Here is a 21,249-nt window from a genome sequence, read left to right on the forward strand (position 1 = left end):
GGAATACTCCAGACTGTATGACATTTCAGGGTCACTATAATCCCTCAGTCTTCATAAATATTTAGAGAAAGAGCAGAAAGATACAGAGGAAAGAAAAACCCTAAAATCAGGAACTTATAAGCAACCAAAATCTGTAACAAAGAGACTGCTACACATCGGTGGTTTTCATGTCCACAAATCATTTAGTTATATTAAAAATTCCTTAGTAAGACTTAATTATTTCATTCTGTCAAATGAAACTATTTGTCAAGGTTGGGGAACAACCAAATTATTTAGCTTCCCTCTCCTTTTGAACTCCTGGAATCAACATCAGTCAAACCACTCACATGGCCTAATTCCCCAGATACTTTTCTTTCCCCTATTTTCTTACCTCATAGTCATGTCCAACTATTGTTTTTCTCATTCAATAAAAGCGTCTCTGACTAGATTAACAGTGCAGAGTGAAAGGGAAAGGTCGAGGTCCTTCCCTTGGTCTTCAAGTTATGAAAGCAGCCCTGGGAACGTTTATGAATGTTACACATTAATCCACTGAAATGGTCATTTAGTTTCTTTTCCAAACATAGGATTTCATCACATCTAATAATAAAGCAACAAGCCATTTTCTGTATATTATAAACCATCAACTTGTAATTATATAGTGAAATGCTTCTATATGAATTCTCTATGATGATGTAAGCCGGTATTGCAGCATAAGTAGTTTTTTTTTTTTTTTTTTGAAGCCCAATACATACCTACAAGGATCTATTTACATTGGGCTAATCATGTCGAAATAGCATCTATTTAAGGGTAAAGTCAAAGTTTCTTTTATAAACCTCTATAGATAGATAAATAATCTAGGAGGCTTTTTACTGTTATAAAATTAAGACTGCCTTTCAATGCCTGCTGAAGTTTTTGGACATACTATCCATCTAATGGGCAAAATGTAATCCTAAATTGGTGATTAAAGACTCTGCATGGAAACAAGCTGTCAAATGGATAGAGAGAAATTAAACCTGACAACAGTAATGCCTACTTTCCTAAATGAAAGCCCAGTTCAAGTTTCTGCTCATCCATTTTTCAAAACTTAAAACAAGGCATTTTCCAAATCACCCATAGATGAGATGCCAACATTTGCATTTCAGTTGAACTTGATGAAGTCAGTTGACTTTCAGCTTCAGGCTTGCTCAGAACTCCTGTGAGAAGATGTTTGCCCAGTCTAAAAAATATGGCAATGTTACAACACAGAAGAAAGGAATGAAGTGTGGCCTGGCTGTAGTTGGCTCTGAACTGCATTCACACTGCATTGCTGGAAAGTCAACAGGATTTCTGAAAGTCCCACCACTGGGTCCATATAAAAAGACATCCAAATGAGTAACTGGATGGAGGGCAATGAGTGGAGAACTGGGAAGCAAGGTCAGGAAATGGGATTTCTCCTTCCTGGCAAATCCAAACAAATACCTAAAAAATAAGATAACCCTCCTTTTTTTTGTTTGTTTGCCTTATTTTTTATTGTAAGTTTCCTACTTTTTGGCAAAAATAAAATTAGGAAAATCTTGTCTCCTGCTTAGTGATAAAAGCAACATTGAAATCATAAGCCTAAGTTTACGTTAAGGACAGGCTTTTGTGTCATACAACCTATGTCGGAATCCCAGCTCTGTCAACTACTAACCTAGCCACCTCAGTCAGCTTACTTAAGCCCTTTTAAATTAACTTTCTTGATAGTAAAAAAAAAAAAAAAAGTGTGCTTATAGTTTGAGGAGATGATACACATGAGAATGCTAGCATGGTGTCCCAGCTCATAGAAGATCCTACACATAAAAGAGAGCTGGCATCATTTAAATGATCCTATCCCTAAGGTCCCTATGGGAAAGGTTCTGGAAAGATGCATGTTGTATAAAAGATGGGGAGGAAAAGATACACTAGGAGAAATAGGTGTAGCAAAAAAGCAGAAATTGGTACCTGGTCCTTATCTAATTATCCTTAAAATATTAATCTTCTTACAAGTAAGGCATGGATAGAAAAATACCCTTATTAAAATAAACTAATATGAAGTGTGACTTCAAAATATGTAAACTCTTGGGATTGTAGCTGTCTGTATAATTGTTGTTCAAATTAATTTCCTTGGGAAAATATACACTTTGCTTAATAGTGCACAAAACAGTTATATTTTAGTGCTGCCTTCAGGGATACTTTATAAGGAAAAATACACACACACACACACACACACACACACACACACACACACAACCAAGCTATGTTTGTATGTGACCGCAGGCATGAAAGAATATTCTCCCCTGAGTTGCTCTGGATGGATTGCTGGGGACAAGGAGTGGGTATGAATCATGAGGGGTTATGGAGAAAATGTAACATTTATGTTAGAAAATTGTGTTAAGAAAAGGAATACAATAGATACTACTCAAATAAAGGGTCAAATTCTCTTCTAAAACTGATGAAAGCTCCCCATTAGCTCCAGCATTTGAACTTAACTATATTCATGGCTTGCTTGTCAGACATAAAATCTACCTGTTTTAATAAGGGCAATGTAGGACATCTGCCCACCCTCCCCTTTACTGCTCTTGTCTTAGATATATTTTTATTATGATAAAATAGCACTCATGTCAAAATGCCTAAGTATCATAGTAATAAATATATAATAAATACTTATATCTAGAGTGAACCTTGACACATATAAGATATCATCTCATGATTTATGTGGGTTTTTTTTAAGTGTTGGCTGATATCCAGTCATAGGAATGCATAAGGTATTTATCACAGAGTATTTTACAAAGAAAGAAAGAGAGGGAGAGAGGGAGGGAGAGAAACAGAGAAAGAGGCAGGGAAGGAAAGAGAGAGAGACAGAGAAAAAGAGAAAGAGAGAGAGAGAGAGAGAGAGACAGAAGGGAGAGGAAAAGATGTAAAAAGGACAAGATAATCCTGAGAAGAACTAAACAAGTCTCAAATCTTGTTTCCTCAAAGAAAACAATTTCCTTCCTCATGTCCTCTATCCTAATACTTAAAACATTGTATTGCATTACTGTTTACTGGAATATTTCAGTCCCCTGCTCCCCAAATGGTAAGCTCCATGAGGATAATGAATGTTGTTTTCTTAGTGCCTAAAATAGTGTCTGGTACGAAGTAAGAATTCAGTAATGATTTGCTAAATGGATACTTGCATAGATTATTTCATTCAAATAAGTATTGAATGAAGAAATAATTTTCTTAAAATTTCTTCTCATATGGATTTGATGGAATGAATATGAAAAATATAGGTATTAGAAAAGTTATTAAAATTCTAGTTAAAACAGAAACAATCAGTCATCAACTAATGCTATTCTATTAATACTATAACTGAGAAATAATTCAAAGAATAATGTTGTCATTTGGAAGGGGGCAGAGATCTATGTCAAATTATCTCACAACAAAAATGCCTGAATATACTATGGAAAATTTCTGTATATCATTCAGAGAGTGATGTGACTAGAGATCTACCCTTCTAGTAATTAGGCAGTGGTCAGAATACTCCTTCAAAAATCATAAAAACGTCCAAGTAACTGTGGTATTTTGTTTTCATCATAGTTTTCACCAGAAAATCTGTGTCAATATTTAAACTTGAAAAGGGTTCAGAAGAAAATTATCAATACCCTCTTATATTTTTGTTTGTTATTTTGTATTTACAAGGAAAATTCTGTTTTAGGAACATTTTTTTTTCTAATAAAAAAATCAAAAGATACTGGCAAAAGCAACAGTTTTCTTTTGAAATCCTCGTATTAAAAAACTCTTATTTTTTTTGAAACATGAAGGTACTATATATTAGTAATATAAATTGTTTAAATGCATTTCTGAATTTTTAAAATGTCTCAAAAAAAAAAAAAAAAAAAACCAAAGAACAAATGTTGTAAGCCATGATTTTCTTATGGTTAAGCTTCTCAAAACTCTTTCAGTGAAAACAGAATATACAAACTGATAAGCAGAGATAAATCATTCTGACATTTTTCATTCATTTTTCAAGCTTGCCCCATTATTTACTGGTAGATACAGCAATACAAATGCTACATAAACCCATTCCTGGGGTATTTCTGCTAAGCTATTAAGCACTTACAACATAATTACATGAGGCTTAACATCTTACCACACACAAATTTCCCATGTAAATGTCATTAAAGTATCAGGTAACAGGTAGGTAAATTGTTTAGTATGATTAATAACATTTACATTGTATAGTTATAACAAGCATGAATGACTGCTTTCATAAATGCAGTCAAATAATAGCAAGATATGAGAAAGTCTTTAGAATTTAATAAGTCAATCATGTATAAACTGTTCTGAAAACTGTTCTTTGCTTCTAATTCTTCTAAAGATTATTAGCAATTCAAATAAATCATTAAAAATTTCATACCAGGAAGGCCAATCATATTTAATATGATGTAAGTTTAGAGATAAACCTACTTATTTTTTCTTTCTTCTCACTCCTTTTTTCCTCAAAATTCCTAAATTCCTCAAAAAGGAACCATAAAGAAAAGCTGAGGGAATAAAAGGAAAAGACATTTTAAAATGTGTCATCTGCACACCTATGTCTTCATGTGTGCCTATATTTCCTGCTGGAATAAGTATCTCAAGAGTAAGGACCATGCTTTTATGATGCCAACTATTTGGCTCCAATTTGAATGGATTCAGTAAAGTTTCTTCCATGATAATAGGAAAAAAATGACATATATTAAAGTTTCTGTGGTTATTTCTCATTAATGGTTATTCTAAATGGTTAGAGTACACATAAATATATTATTATATAGAAACTTGTTATCTTTTGGCATCTAAGTTTGGCCTCCTCCTAATGTGAACTAAATGTTTTCATTACCTCATGGGGGAGGGTGAACAGTAGCAATTCATTTATTAATGGTTCTATTGTGAATACCATGGAACAGGATGGAGTTCAAGATTTATTTAATAAGATTCTTCTCTATTTCCTTAGACAATTGAGGGCAAGTGAAATATTTTCAAATCTGGAGAATACCCAGTGTGCATATGCCATCTTGATTAAACATATGGAATATATACATGGAGAAAAGCCAAGTAGAGACCTGCTTGAGTAATCTAAACACCCAAGTTGAGAGAGGTTAATATATAAAGATCAGCTTTGTACTTTGAAGTTTTCTGGGCTTCATTTTGCCTAATTAAGACAAGATTTAATAATCAAACCACTGTACAAACATGTACCTAAAAGTATAGGTTTGTTTCTAATTTTGGGAAGAATTCTTAACAGATTCCAAGGAATCAGCTCCACATGGGAGAAGGTCTCTGATAAGATTTGCTTTTCTCATTGCTAAAATGCAAATGCCTGCTTTCCATCTTAGTTTCTTCCATGTGACTGAGGTTAGCATCTGCCTGTCAAAATCTCGACTGTGATAACTAATATACAAAGATTCTGATATTGGGCCTCCCTGGTGGCGCAGTGGTTGAGAGTCCGCCTGCCGATGCAGGGGATACGGGTTCGTGCCCCGGTCTGGGAGGATCCCATATGCCGTGGAGCAGCTGGGCCCGTGAGCCATGGCTGCTGAGCCTGCGCATCCGGAGCCTGTGCTCCGCAACGGGAGAGGCCACAACAGTGAGAGGCCCGCGTACCACAAAAAAAAAAAAAAAGATTCTGATATTAACAAACCATCTGAGTGTGAAGCAGTGGCAACTCTAGGTCATAAAAAATGTATTCCAAAGTATTCTTAAAGGTATTCATAGAAATCATCTGTAGATGATGATTTGAAAGGGATCAATTTACCTAATTTATCTATAATAGAATATGCACATCCACATATTTCTAGGAAATAGAACCGAGTAGCAGAAAGTAAACTTACAATCCAATACTACTTTTCTACATGAACTTAATTCCAGATCAAAATATTGTGAGGTGAAAAGTAGAATTCCCAGTCTTTCCTCTCACACTGGACAATGTTTCAAGAATACCTGGTAGTTTTAAGTAGTGCTAAGATACCACAAAACAAACAAACCAACATAACTCCACCATAAGATAGTAAACATGCAGAATAACATTCAAGACAAGGAGTATTATACGCCATTATACAAGAAGGAAGTTGGTTCTCCTCTGACAAGACTGATTTTACCCAAAACAATTTGATAAATTTAGAGAAATGCTGTAGCAATAAAACAGGCATTAATGTGATGACATAGAAAGAGCCTGAAATATAGTGAAATATAATCTGCAGTACAGCAAACGATAACAGGAGAGGCAGCTGGCACAGCCAACCACCCTGAACCCCGATATACGCACATACACGTCATTGAATGCTGCAAAGGGTTGGGCTGGGAGAATTTGTGTTCAGTATTGGGGTCTTCAGCCCATGCGCCCTCCATGGCTCTGCCTTGTTAAGATGGAGGCCAAAGAGGAGAGAAAATCTCTAATCCCACCTGCAATAAGGTGAGCACATGATAAAGACCCCCTTCTCTTGCTATTAGAAAGATGATTAGATCTTCTCCCATGAGATTTTGTTTTGTTTATATCACAATACAATAAAGCATTTAAATACTATTTCAATTTTTAGCTATCCACTTATCAGTCAACAGGAAATTGTTTCTCAATATAATATCTCTACAAGATATCTGGAGGTGATATAGTAACAAAGGATAAGAGAAAGAATTTTGAAATTCAGGACCTTTCATTCACCAGAAATGAGAGGATGCTACTTTGTGAGGCTACCACAGCAGAGAGTAGTGGCAAAACTGTACAGACCAGTTTTGCTTACAAGTTCACTGAAAATGCTTTGCTGGCCCACCTGATACCATTATTTTAGAATGACTGTGGTTGCCTCAGCAGGAGGGCTCCTGAGGATGTGCTGTGATTCAGGCATTTGCTGTCCATTTCAGCCACAATAAGGTTGCCAGAAAGAAACTACCACAAGTTTCTGAGAAACTGCTTCAACACTGACTGGAATAAAGTAGGGCATATTAAAAAATAAATATAACATGCATACATAGAAGTTGCTGAGAAATACCTAACTGGCCGACCTTGGCATAGCTGCTAGCACCTGTGCAAACTTCAACTCTGCCTCACACCTTTACTACAATAACAAAAAATGGGGCTCTGCACACATGTGCCTGTATGTGCTTCTGTATTAAGACAGGTACCCAATCATAAAAGACTTTCTAATCTAGGACCTCAATTTTGCTACAAATGTCCTACGCATGTAGTGAGGGAGAAAACAGTGATAATGTGATGGTGTCCTTGAACCCTGACAGCAGGGCCAGGAGGGCAGTCTCCGTTTGGCTGTGATGGATACCAACATTCTCTCTTGTATGCACACATCAGTGAAGAAAACCCCAATTTCCACACCAGTGGTTATGGCATGTTGACGTGGCTTGGGGACTTACCTTGTTCATGTGGATCTGCTGCTGGTATTGCTTCTGCTTCTCCAAGAATTGCTGGTGTTGCTGCTGAATGACCAGCTGAGCCAATGTGCTCTGAGGCAAAGGTGCAGACTGGGTTCGATTCAAGGGTCTGTGACGGGGTAATTTGTGGGTACCTCTAATGCCAGGTGAAATTCTCTCTTTTGTTGCCAAGGGAGATTGAGGATGTAAGGGAACTCCACCTGAAAAAAAAATATATGTACATGTATATATGTACACACACACAGACACATACACAATTTAAGAAAGAAGCTACAGAAAATAGCTATGGGATAAGTTTTACGAAAAGTAGTATACTACCGGGCAAATATCAGAAGGCTAGGTTGGGTGGGGTGAAGGCAAAAGTGCCAAAGCATTGGGCAGATATGCATCTGATCAATGACTCACCAATAGTCCACTCTGGTATGTATGAAGGTTAAATAAGGTGAGTTTTTTTTTCATGGATCTAGAGGAATAAATAAAGACAACAGTCTTTCCACAGTAGTAGGTATCAGGGAGACCTATGTATGACACTGTGAATCTTTACTAGGTCTTGAGTTAAAGAGACAGTACACTGAATTGCTGATAAAATGAAAGCCCTAAAATAACCTGCAAATGCTGCCATTATGAATTACCAGCCACAAGAAGCTTTTGCTGTCGCATTTGTTCTTTCAATAATAAATGCTGCAGGAGAGCTTGGTGGCTGCTGTTGGGCTTTCCCTCCAAAGTGACATGGGGATGGCTTGAAGATGCCGGGATGCTGCCCCCATACTGCCCAGGCAGAGGAACGCCTTGCCTGAGTGTCTGGGTCTCACACTTCTGTTTTTCTTTGAGTGAATTTGAAGCCTGTGTCAAGAAATAATACAGATGTTAATCCGCTTTCATCCATATGGGTCATTAGGTCTGTAAATCATTAGATTAGTTTCTTATTCCATAATTCCCACACCCCCTAACTCCCGACCAAAAAGCCCTACCTTACCCAATGGCTGAGTAGGGAAAATGGATAACACCATGTCTTGTGAACTAAGTGAACTAACAAAGGAGAAACAAAAATAAAGCTGAAGCACTGGAGACAATTTAGTATTGGGTATCATTATACTGAACCCAAAATAAAACTTTTTTTAACATTAAAAATCATGCTAATTTCAGGCTTAATAACTGGGAAAGTTATTTCTAAAATACTTTAATATACTGCTGTAGTAAAAGGTATATTAGAAAAGTAAAATTTATTCAAATCGCTGAGCTAATGGCTGTACGATAGGGATTAAGAAGCTAGAGATAAAATGATCCGTAATTTTGGAGTTTCAAGCAGAAGGAACAATTTACCCTTTCTCTATACGTCCTCTAATACGTTCACAGAGCTGTGGGTTTCCAGTATTTAATTTTTAAAATAAAATTCTTGAGATAAGTCAATGAAAGGTTATATAAAATATGCAGGAATTTGATTTAAACATGTATTTTATATTAATTCATAACAGATTCCCAAATCTTTAAATATTGAAAATGACACTCCAGATACTTTTGTTTAATAAAATAAACTACAAGTGAAATTAGATATCAAATAAAAATGCTATTAAGAACTTGAAATATATGATAACACAGTAATAAGGCAATAATATTTATATCATCAACAGTAATAATGAATTCTCCTATTCAAAGAACTTAATGAATGGTGGTCATTTTGGTATTACAAAAGCAGAGGTCTAATACCTCAAAATTATGTGGCATGTTTCTTTTCAAAACTCATGTTTCATCTTTCAAAATTGCTGTGTACCAGGGAAGCAAAGCAATTTTCAGTGACGGAGAAATTGAAGGACAAAGAGGTAAATGGTTTGTCTTAGTCACACAGTGAGTCAATGCAATGTTTAATCTAGAACTGATTCCTTCTCCTGGCCTCTTTTCCTTAAAATTTACCACTACTCAGTGGGGAACTAGAATATTAGAGATCCCTTTGCCAAAGCAATGCTAAGCTTGAAAAATTAATTGTGATGGCCTCATCCACACCAAAATGGAAGCAAAGAAAAATGAAACTTCAATCCAAACCACACTGGTTTATTCATCCAAAGGTACCAAATTGTATTACCATTGAAACATTAAATGGTCTGGTTTTTAGTACTTGGTCCTTTGGGAAAAAATTCTCGCCGACCACATTAAAAGTGGTGTATGTTTGTGTTAGCTGGTAGGAGTGACTTAGAACATGCAAAAAAAAGAGTAGGAAGAAAAAAAAGCCTATTCACGTGTCATAAGTTTTTGTGTTAGTATTTGCTTATCATCAGAAGAGATAGGAAAAAATAGGAACAGAAGAAAATAATTTTTAATAAGTGAAGATTTGAAAATATCATCCATAAATATGTATGTTTTATTTCATCCCTAATTTCTTTCTTCTTTTCACTAGAGCCAACTGTTTACAAATGTTTCATGTGGAATTTCAGGGGCATAGCTGAATTCAGTGTTTTTAAGCCTGTCTTCTTTAATCTCCAAATACAAAACAACATCCAAATTTTGCTTTCTCCTCACTGGTATAAGATTACTATATCACATAAGATAACATTCTACTCTATTAAAAATACCAAATACAATAAGGTACCTCTTAGATTGGTTTTATAATATGTATTGAACACAATCATAAAATTTATCATTAAAAAATGTCACCTGTAGGTGTGCTTGTGCATAAACTAGTAGCATACCATAGATAGGGTTCATATTTTGAAAATAAATTAGTCACAAAATGGTCAACTCTTTATGACTTCTTAATGTTAGCATACTTTAAAAGATGTAAATTTGACAAGATGGACTCAGTGGAAGACCTGCATCTAAAAATTGGCAAAATTGGTGCCAAGGGTTGGAACAAATTTCTCTTTAAACCAAATGTATCATATGACCTTTGCATAAGTACAATTTAATTTACTAACTTTTCACAGATAAATTAGTCTAGGTAAAGTTTACAAATCTTTTACAATGACTGAAATTTATATTATTTTAGGGAATATGCATAAAATAATTATTGCTGTCTTCTGTTAGTAGGACAATTACCTCCAAAAGATCCTATTTCAGTTGTCAGGACTTTTAAAGTAATTGATTCACTTTGAATCTCCAGGCAAGAGTTTAATATTGTTCTTAGAGAGGTTTTCCAGATATGTATGCTTCAGTACCTCAGAGTCAGTAACCTAAATTCTCAAAATAAAGTCATTCACAAAATAAATTCTTTAAACATATGCTGCTGTGCTTCAGACGCTGCACCTCTCAGCAATGGCCTGAGTTGAGGTTCAGGTCTGCTACTTGCTGGGTCTGTGATCTTGGGCTTTTATGCATTCCAAGTCTCAGCTGCTTCTTCTGTAAAAATGTGTCCTGTAATCTCTGTTTCACAGGATGGTTGGGTGGAGCTACCAAAATAATATACCTGGAGAGTGCTATCTTTTTTAAAAGCTATAAAGCATTATATAAATGTTAGTTATTATTTTTATATATTATGATATGAACCAGCATGATTCTTTAATGTGAGATTAAACTGAACATCTTTGAACAACTCAGCAAACAGTGAAGGAGAAGTAGACTACCAAGTTTCCCTGAAGTTTAAATATACAAGAAAAGAACGAGAATTCCCCTATGAAAATATCCCTTGGGCTGGTTTAGGCTGTTGCAGGGTAATAACTTACATTCAGCTGGGCTGGCACTGCTGGAAGTCCCAGGGTAATGTTGGGCAAAGAGGGAGAGGTATAAAGACTGAGCAGGTTCATGGAATCTTCGTGAATTAGAATGCGTTGCTGTGAAACCATTTTCTGGTTTAAAAAAAAAAAAAAAAGGTGAAAGGGAACTCTCAAAATATTACACAATATCACATATTTTACTGTAACGTTCTCATTTCAGAAAACAGATTTTACATTATCATAATCTGTCAAAACATTTAAGTATCTTAATTAAGAACTTATAAGTATTTTATGACTTCTGTATCCAAAAATGTTATATGTAATAAATTAAAATTTTCTTCGTCAGTTGTAACTGTAAAATCTGAAGAGCGAGCTTCTATGTTCATTTGGAAAAAATTCATTTTTAAAATTCTACCTTTATGGAATATAATCAGTGTGTTTGTCATCAATTGGCAAAGTACAACAATTAAGTTGACTAATTCTTATGAGTACAGATTTTTGTATTAATGCGTGATGAATATGTATGTAATGTTGCTATAATCATTATCCTCATATGGATTAAACATCATTTTGCTGATGGGAAAACTCACACAAGAAAATCTTAAATATCACCATACAGGACTTCTATAACAACTAATTATATCTTTTTTTAAATATAAAATTTGTGAAAAGACAACTCTGTATGGTGTTTTTTAAATCATACATATTCAGAAACTAAAGTAAATGTTAAAATGTTGTGAGTTCCCTGGGCCACAACAGTCTTCACTTACACTGAAATACCCTGAGAATTTTGGCATCAGAGTCCTTTTTACAACAAATAACCTTTTTTTTAATCCAATACTAAGAGTCATGTTTTCCCACATGTGGCCTAATATAGTTGCTTGAATTACATTTTCTGTTTAACTCTTGCTTCCCTCCCAGAACTCTTATACAATAAGAGTTACAAAGGTCTTATTAGACTAAGGAACTCTGGCCTGATATGGTCCCCAAGGGAACAACATCCCTGAAAAAGAATACTCCATGTAACAGTATGACACAGTGACTGCTTTCTTCCCAAACAAAAAGCATATGGGACTCCAATAATAGACCACCTCCAAGAGGGATATTGCACACACGGGCTTTGACTAAAGTAAATATAATAACTTGTCAAGTATGTTTGGGGGAGCGGTAGATTTTCCCCTGGACAAACCTGGGATATCAATTAACTGGGGAAAATATCATGTGCTAATACAATGCAACCTCAGAATGTCACTGAAGAGTGATGCGCCACCAAAACACAGGATGTTATTCCAAAACATCACCTCAATCATACGTTTGTTTGGAGATGAGTCGTAGCCTTAACATAATAAGAGCAGAAAGCTAAAGGTGGACTTTTCTCATTGCAACTTGGAATTCCAAACCAACTCAGAGTTTGTTTTTTCTCAGAAGAACAAGTCAGATATTTGTACATGGAAAGCAAGAAGTATATTGAAATTTTTAACATTACATTGAGTTTATATGAAACCCTTTACAAAATTAAAGTTGTCAAAAACCCATGAAGATTGTTGGAAAAGATTTTATCATCAGAATGTATGAGAGTGCAATTTTATTTAAGGAGTATCAACAACAGCTGCATATTTGCTCTAATTTAAAAAGACGAGTTATTTTGCTTATACTGATATGTTTTTACCATGATTTTTAAATATAGAATATATACCTGAACAAGAACAAAAGAACATATGAGGAAGTAAAAATGTTTTAACTAGCTTATTGGCAGCAAGCAGCCATTTATAATAAAAGGATATTTCATCTGCTTATCTGTATTTATGGAAGAGAAATAAATGTGGAAAAATAATTACTTTAAATCATGTACAATACTCATTCAAGGTTGTATCTGCTTCCCACAGCACGGAGACTTGACAGGCACTGTGGGAATGACACCAAAAGTTACCCCAACCCCACAAAAGAGGTTATCTTTGTTTTCCAGTCAGAACTTGGGCGATATCCTCCTACCTCATCGTAGGAAGCAAACCTATACTAAAGTGAAAAAAAGGTTTCTTCTCAGGTGTAATAATTGCAGTAGCACACTGGCTGCTCACAGGGGCTTTGACAAAAGTGAAGGGACTTGGGAATGTTCTTACTATGGGACTTCAGGCCCCTGTAGCTTCATAGCAAAATTGAGTGGTGCCATTTCCTAGGATAGCACCGACCGCGTGCCAAGCCCTATGCCAGGGAGTTTTGGGACATTAACCTAATTCCTAGTTCCTAATTCCAGGCATTCTCCAGCAATCTTATGCTCTTGTTATGGATGAAGGAACTGAGAGATTTCCCTAATTCTGGTTCCCAGTGGGATCAGCAATCAAACTTTTAAACCGATCAAGGCTGGATGATTTGTTGTCAGGTACTGCTGCAGAAGCTACACACCACTCTGCAGCCATTACTGAAGGATAAGGGAACCATAAAAAAGTATGAAGAAGGAGGAAGCTTGAGAGAAAAACAGGAAGCACAATCAGGCCCTGGGGCTTATGGAAAAGAATAAAAGTGTACAACTGGGAGCCAGCTAGCCTGGCGTGAGAAGAAAGCAAAAGCCCTGGTGACTTTATAGACATGAGGATCTTCAAGTCATGGACATAATTCCTGAGGAAGTAAGGAAAGTCCAAAGTCCCCCAAGTTGGGGGGTATAGTTGGTTCTTCCCACAGAGGCTAACTGGTATATATCATATCACGGAAGCTTCAGAGACTTGGACATAATTTATTTCCTTCAATTTACAGATAAGGAAATAAGCACAGCATTTACATAAACTTCCAATGGATAAAATCACAAATGACTTAGCTGAAATAATGTTTTTCTCAAATTATCTTCTTTAAATATAACTTTCCTCAATTTGACTTCTTTTTTTTTAATTTATTTGGTTGCATTGGGTCTTAGTTGTGGCAGGTGGGCTCCTTAGTTGTGGCCCGCTGGCTCTTTAGTTGTGGCATGCATGTAGGGTCTAGTTCCTGGACCAGGGATCGAACCCAGGCCCCCTGCATTGGGAGCGTGGAGTCTTAACCACTGGGCCAGTAGGGAAGTCCCCTCAATTTGACTTCTTGATAGAAGCAGGCTATCTGTTCCAGGTTAATGTTTCTTAATAAGAAACCGGAGCTGTATGGTACACTGCTAAAAGGGTGCAGACACACTTGAAAAGTCAGATGAACGGATGGTGAGAGGGACCATTGCACTGAGACAGTGAAGGATCCTGACCAGCATTCTTGCAAGGCTGGAAGGTTACCCCACCTTAGCACTGTGGTGAGCTTACAAGTATTTCCAGGCAAGGCCAGGATTTTTCCAGGAAGCTGTTCTGAAACCGATGCAGCCCTTAAATCAGTGCTGTGCTAAGATGCCAATGTTTCATACCTTAGAACATGCGGAAGATGGTTTTAATCTAAAAATTTCTCAGAACCAGAAATGATTGCTGCAGTCAGATAAAATGGAAATATTAAATGTACAATGGCTTTTGCTTAACATTCACAAAACAATTAATTAATTACAATTAAGTTAGATTAATTGGGTGGGAGGGGTACAAAGATGTCCTAGGCCACATAAGTTCACATGCTACTCGAGTGCACAGAAAAGTAGAGAACTAGCTCTAATGACCCGTCATAATTACTATAATTAGAGTATGGTCAAAACACTTCAATGGCACAGAGCAGGTTGTCGATTTTAAACTAGGCTTTGATGGGTAACTAGCATTTCACCAGAAAGAGCATGATGTTGGGAAGAGGGATATGACTGAGCTAGGTGTTGGGGCAGGGAGGCCTATCCATAATTTAATAATGACCTTCAAATTTTAATTACTTTTCTCACCATCATGGTAATTGAAACCCTAAATTATGGATAATATTTGAAATTCAGGTGAATAAAATACACATAAACTGAAAATTACATATCTCAATAGAGCTATTTCTTTAGCCATTGACATCAAGAAGACCTTAGTTTCAATCAAAAGATTCAAATTCTCTTACGAAATGGACACTGGCAAAAATTACAAAAATGGACAATGTTAAATGTCACAGGGATTTAGGAAAGTAAAATCATCACACATTACTGGTGAGACTGTGGACTGGTATGGCAATTCTGGTGAATATTTCAGCACTGCACACCATGACCCAGAGGTTCTCCTGCTGCTCAAGAAATTCTCATTTAGCTACAGAGTGATGAGTGTGGATATACACTAAAGCATTTTCTGGTGGTGGGTGAGAACTGGAGGTCACTGGGGAATCCAACTGGAGAACAGGTAGGTAAAATGGAGGAGTACCCGCCATGGATTATTACAGTGATTAAAAGCAATTAGGTATATGCATCCATTATGATGGGACTAGCTCTAAAAAGAGCTAGTCTTATTTTTATCACATGCTTAGTGATAACAATAAGAAATGGAATGAGATTGATAACACCATGCCATTTATATCCCCTAAAATTCATGAGCACAAAGCAAAAAATACATGTATGATGTAAGAACCCATGCAAACAAAAATACAGGAGAAAATGACTGCATATAGGGGCAAGGAAAATGCATGTGGGGATAGAAGATACTGAGGAAGGAAGGAAGGAAGGTGGGGGAGGGAAGAAGGGAGGGAGAATTCCTTTCTTGCTCTTAAGAAGACAAAGAAGTCAACAGATGACCCTTGACAGAATACTAACTATGTAATCACCCACTTTCTAAGAGGCTCATAGAAAAAGTGAATGTAGAATTTTCAAGTTACTGCATGCTCAAAATTATCTACAATATTCATGAGCATTAGAAACATTAGAAAAAGAATATCAGTACCTAAAGGTTTTGGTGAGCAGCAGTCTGGACTGGTGTAAAGGAGAGTGGTCTAAGCATCTTACACTTGAGCTCTACCACTCACTGGCTTATGACTCTGGGTAGCTGCCTACCTTCCCTGGACATCAGACCCTTCAGCCTAAGACTGGAGCACCTCTGACTAGATCTATCAGGAAATATCTGTTCTATTAGAGCAGCATCTAGGAAGACATGCTTGTAAGCCTCAATGTGTTTTGGCTTTAAAAGGTTCCAAATTCCCAAATCTAGATTATCTAAATAAAAAGAAGAACCACATTAAAAACAAACAAGTAAACAAAGAAAAAAAAATCTCTTAATCATTTAATGTTTGCCTACGGCTTTCATGGTATTTTTCAGTATAGTATTTATTTTCCATTCTCCTTTCAGACAGCTGATAGAAAATTAAAATCTCCATGTGATGAATAAATTTTTTTAGGCAGTAAAAATCTCTAAGCTTTCATTTTTACTGGACACCCAAGAATGTATTACTAAAATGGTTTGGAGGAAAAAAAAATTATTTGACAGGGCTTCCTTTGCATTTAAAAGTCACTGATGTTTTGTTAAAGGTCTTGGTTTACATTATTGACTCATGTTATTCCTAGTAAATGATTCTTGTGTCACAACAACCTCCTTTCCCCTGGGGGTGGGGTGGGGGGAGGAGGGTCTTATTTGCAGCTATCTAAAACCATAGCTCTACACTCACTCAGAAGGGAGCATAACATTTACAGCAAACGTCACAACAACTATTATGAAACAACAGGCAGATGAGTCATGTGAGATTGGGGCAAAACAAGTGACATTTCAGATGATTTTAGAGTACTTAACCTTATTATTAGAATCCATTTTTAAAATCGTTTGTATCTGCTGGAAAAAAATATTTAAAAAATAGCATAGCAGAGCCAGCCACTAATGTTCAACTAGAAATAAACCAGCGGCTTGGCTACTGTTAAAATAGCTATCAAATAAATCTACCAAATCTAAAATAATGGTGTTGATATTCATGGAAACATATTTGAACCCACAGGCCCACAGTATTAACAATAAAGTAACTAGATAGGTAAAGACATCTCTGACTGGAGTTGGAAATAGAAACTCCTGAGGTTTCAGCTCCCCAACCAAGTTTACAAATGAGTAAAGCAAGTAGCTCCAGTGATCCGAGTTCGGGACTGAGCATATGTAAGAAATTGAAGAAATGGAACAGAAGTGGCCAGAGCAGATGGAGGCTCACTCTCATGTGAGATTTGCTGGCTTGATGACAAACATACTAATGAGTTTTCCCTACTAGAAGTCAGTATTGATACCAAAAACAAAAAATGAACTTGTTCTGCACTTCACAATTTACCGCCTGCCTTCCAAACACTGATTCCCCACCACAAAGCTGCTGGGGTAGTTATTACCACCTTTCACTAGATAAAGAATCTGAGGTTCAGGGCAAGTTCAGCAACTTAACCAATGATGACAAAGTAGTTGGTTTTGCAGCCAGGTTCCTTGGGAGCCTTCTGAATGGAAGACCCATACATCTGAATGCAACGTGCGGTTTCCTTAGCCTGGACTTACAAGTAAATTCTCCTCTTACTTCTGTCTTAACCTTTATTTAAATTATGCAGAACACATGAATTATGAGAGAGGAAATTTTCTTTTTACCTAAGCCACAAGATCAGCCTGAAATACAGCCTTACTTTCCTATTTCCTAAGCAGCAAAAAGGGAGTAGAATCCCATTCGTTTACATGGGATCTGAAAGAATTAGGTGACATGCTTTTCTACTTCCAGGTCACAGAATAGAGAGTTGATTCAAATGTACACTGTTACACTATTTTAAGCAAAGATGGTAGAATAAGCCTATTTTATAAAGGGTAAAGTATGCAACTAATTTGATTTTTGAAAGTGTAATGATGTAAATTTTTCATACCCCCAAATATTTCTGTTGATATGACATCACATGCTATTATTAATCTTAGATGTCTGTAAACATCATACTAAATTCAAAATGATTAATACAAAATTGGCTGAAAAACATTGTTTTTTCCTCTTTTCTCTAGTTTAGGTGGAAATATTTGGTGTTACAAGACGAGGATATTAATTTGCTGACAGTTCCAGTCTGAATTCTGCTGTCTCCTCACCTCTCCAGTATGAATTATGCCACAGACCTCTGTAAATGCAATGCAGCAGAAAACCACATGTTAGCCATCAGGGTTGAATTTTTTGTTCTGGGCCACGGAGAGGCTACCCATCAGTGCATAAAGGTCTGCCCACCTGGCCTTTTGGATCATAGTTCAGGCACACAATTAATTCATTATGAGGTAAGTCACTGCTTGCTTTTGAACTAGTCTTTCCAGCTTTGGAGGTGAACATCCTGTCACTGACCTGAAGAAATACCTCTACTCTTTCAAACTCCATTCAATCACATTTCCTTCTGTTTTTTTTTTTTTTTTTAACTGGTGGGGGTGGAAGGAAAGAATATGTCAACAATTAGCTGAAAAGCTGGGGCATATAAACAGATATTTGTGTTTAGGTATCAGTAAAAGGTTTTAGGAATATAAAACAGATTAAAATAGTAAAAGCAAATTCCTTTAATTTACATTCTCCACTGTATCTATTTTGAAATTTAATGATAGGGTCACACAATCTGGGACACTCAATTTAATTTAACAGGTTTTAAAAAGCTTGAAGTAAAAACAAAATCTCACCTTTTCCCATTTATATCCAGTCTCATGAATATGTATTTCTTGGTTGTTTCTTAATGTTGTACTAAGTGCTATATGCATATGTTTGTATTTATAATGAAGGGTTATATGTATCTTCATCTTTAGTAACAAACCATGTCCCCCACTGCCTTCCTCCCCCTTGAGAGGTAACCACCATGCTAAATTCTGTGTTCATCACTCCCTCACTTTTTTAAAATATACTTTTATTACATACGTTTTTCCGATCAAAATACTGTACTGCCTGTTTCTGAACTTAACAAAATACTATCAAGCTGTAAGTGGTCTTCCGCACTTTTTGTACTAACAATGTTTTTCTAAGAATCATAAATGCTGTTGAACGAATGTGGTTTAGTGTGTTTTCATTTTCCAAGGATACAGAATTCATCCAGAACCTATTTAGAACCCAGATCTTTTAGTGTTTCTGCAATTGAAACGCATTCTTCAAACTGAGAGGAAATGGAAATCTAAAGTTTTTTAGAAATATTTGTGACCAAGTTGTTCTTTTTCTGGAAATTGATTAAAGGGTTGCAGAAAACTGACTGATATTGAGATATAACTGCACTAACAGAAATACAATACCTGTAACCAATAGTCCAAGAATCCCACTTACATCTATGGCCACAAATACATGTGAAATATTTATTCCACCTGGTATCATGTTTTAGAAAGAAAAATGAAGATGAGAAAGGGACAATAGGATGGTAAGAAACAAGAAATAGATGGAGGACAGGAGAAAATATAGAGGCCTGAATTGTATTCTTCACATAGCTGAAAGATGGTCATAAGCAAAAGAGCATCTATCTATTCTGCTCATTTTCCTTGGAAAATTGAGGGAAAAATTTGAAATCTAAAATGAATGTGTATTCCTCTAGAAAGAATTTACTTTTGCTTTTTCCAGATACCTAGGGAACTAAAAATCTGGGGCATTTTAAATTAAATTAACAGTTTGAGGCTATGAAAATTCAGACTACAACTAGCTTCTGGTTACAACTTCAGGAAAGACTCTGCCCCTGCTCTGGTCTACATCAAGACACCTCTGTAGGTGGGGATGAGGGACTCACCAATGTAGCACAGATATGTGTCTTTGGGTTTGAATGGTTTCCTGTTAGATTATCCTCTTTGGTCAGTACTGGGCTTTGCCTTCTCTCTCCCTTCAGAGTTATGTGAGGTTCTGAAAACCAAAACTCAAGACTCAAGTATACAAATGTCCTCAGAGAAGAAGTGACTTCACTGGCTCCAGTCCTTTCCTTATCAGGGACAACCTTCCCTTATATTTTGGCCAGATAATTTATAACTTATAAATAATTTATTATACGTGTATGTGTGAATGTATGAAGCTACGGACACAGATGTTGGCATAATGTACAGAAGACATTTCTATCAGTCAAGCTAACCATCCAAAATCAAGTAGGTTGCCCCAGGAGACAGTGAAGCGAGTTCCCTTTGAATAAAGAGTGCTCTGGTGGCAGTCTGATAACCACATATCAAGAGAGCTACACAGATGGTTCAGGAATCAGAGATTTGATCAGTCCCTTTCAACCCCAAAGGATCATGACTCTATAAAACACAATGAAAGAAGCATGTCACAGTTATATATGAGAAGTTACTACACCAGCTTCCCCTGCATAGAGCAATGCATGGTAAGGAGGCATTATAATGACAGAAAAGAAATATGGAGAATTTCAGTTGACTGATGTTGACTCCAAAACAGCTGATTCCACAGGAGTGGCTGTTGCCTTTGCTTAGCCTACTACAGAAACTACATAGACAAATTCTTGCTGACTCATAAATTTACTTTCCTCTATTGTTGTATCACTGGTTTCAAGAAATCATGTGCCAAAAAACCAATGTTATTAAAGTTGACAGCATACAGCCAGAAAAAAAATCATGTGTTATTTCAGACCAGTTTCCTTTAATCTTTCATTTTTCAAGGACAGAGTTCATGTATCATTTATCTTCATATCCCCACTGCCAGGCAAAATGACTGGCACATAGTAGGTCCTCAATACGTGTTTGCTTAGCGGAGCTCTGTGTTCCTCAACTATGATACTTCAACAATTTTCTCATTACTCTTCAGGTCAATTGGATAAAACACTTAACTTGTTTTGGGCAACTGTTCTTCTGAGAGGTTTGCATGATGTTGTTTTACTTACTGGTGGGTCTATTCCCATCAGGATAACCAAGAACCATGCAGAAGGATTTTTGAGTTGCACAACTGCTGGGCAGTATATACTCAGCATCACTAAGAGTGGTTTCTTTGAGGACTATACTTCAGTATTTTCAAACCATGACTGTCATCCAAGCTTTGTAAATCAGATTGAGTTTACTCAATTCCACACATTATAAACCTATCAGAAAAATAACTAAGAACGGGTGGCTTTAAACTTCAATTCAGAAATATCACTGCATTTTAGGGGGCTAATCAAGGATTAACTTTTAAAAGAACCAAAATAATGAGTCTTACCTCAGCCTGAGGAGTAGGGGGCAAAACCGAAGTCTCATTTTCAGTAACATTACCAGTTGGCCCATTGTTTGGCGAACTGGGACCAGACCCTGGAGAACTGCTACTGACTGAGGATTCTGAAAAACATTGTGAAGTACGAATACACTAATGAAAAACATACAAAGATGAACTGCAGTTATACTCTAAGTAATATACAGAAGCGAACATTGTTTTTCTGCCCCTATGTGAACGACTAAATAAAAAGAACTGTGAAAAA

At 36.3% G+C, this 21,249-nt stretch overlaps 1 protein-coding gene across 14 annotated transcripts in view; it reads right to left on the minus strand.

Annotated features, from left to right (window-relative positions):
- The window catches only part of HDAC9 (histone deacetylase 9), a gene marked incomplete at its 3' end in the record, with an annotated part of 568,944 nt that overhangs the window by 394,770 nt on the left and 152,925 nt on the right, over window positions 1-21,249 (minus strand). For all 14 annotated transcript variants that reach the window (XM_079710903.1, XM_079710910.1, XM_079710909.1 and 11 more), the window contains 4 exons: window positions 20,994-21,109; window positions 11,028-11,150; window positions 8,007-8,217; window positions 7,357-7,574 (listed from right to left, as the gene is read on the minus strand). In XM_079710903.1, coding sequence (XP_079567029.1) covers window positions 7,357-7,574; window positions 8,007-8,217; window positions 11,028-11,150; window positions 20,994-21,109 — 668 coding nt within the window. The remainder of the gene's footprint in view (window positions 1-7,356; window positions 7,575-8,006; window positions 8,218-11,027; window positions 11,151-20,993; window positions 21,110-21,249) is intronic.

This window comes from Hyperoodon ampullatus (assembly GCF_949752795.1).
Source record: "Hyperoodon ampullatus genome assembly, chromosome: 9".
Classification (NCBI taxonomy): Eukaryota; Metazoa; Chordata; class Mammalia; order Artiodactyla; family Ziphiidae; genus Hyperoodon; species Hyperoodon ampullatus.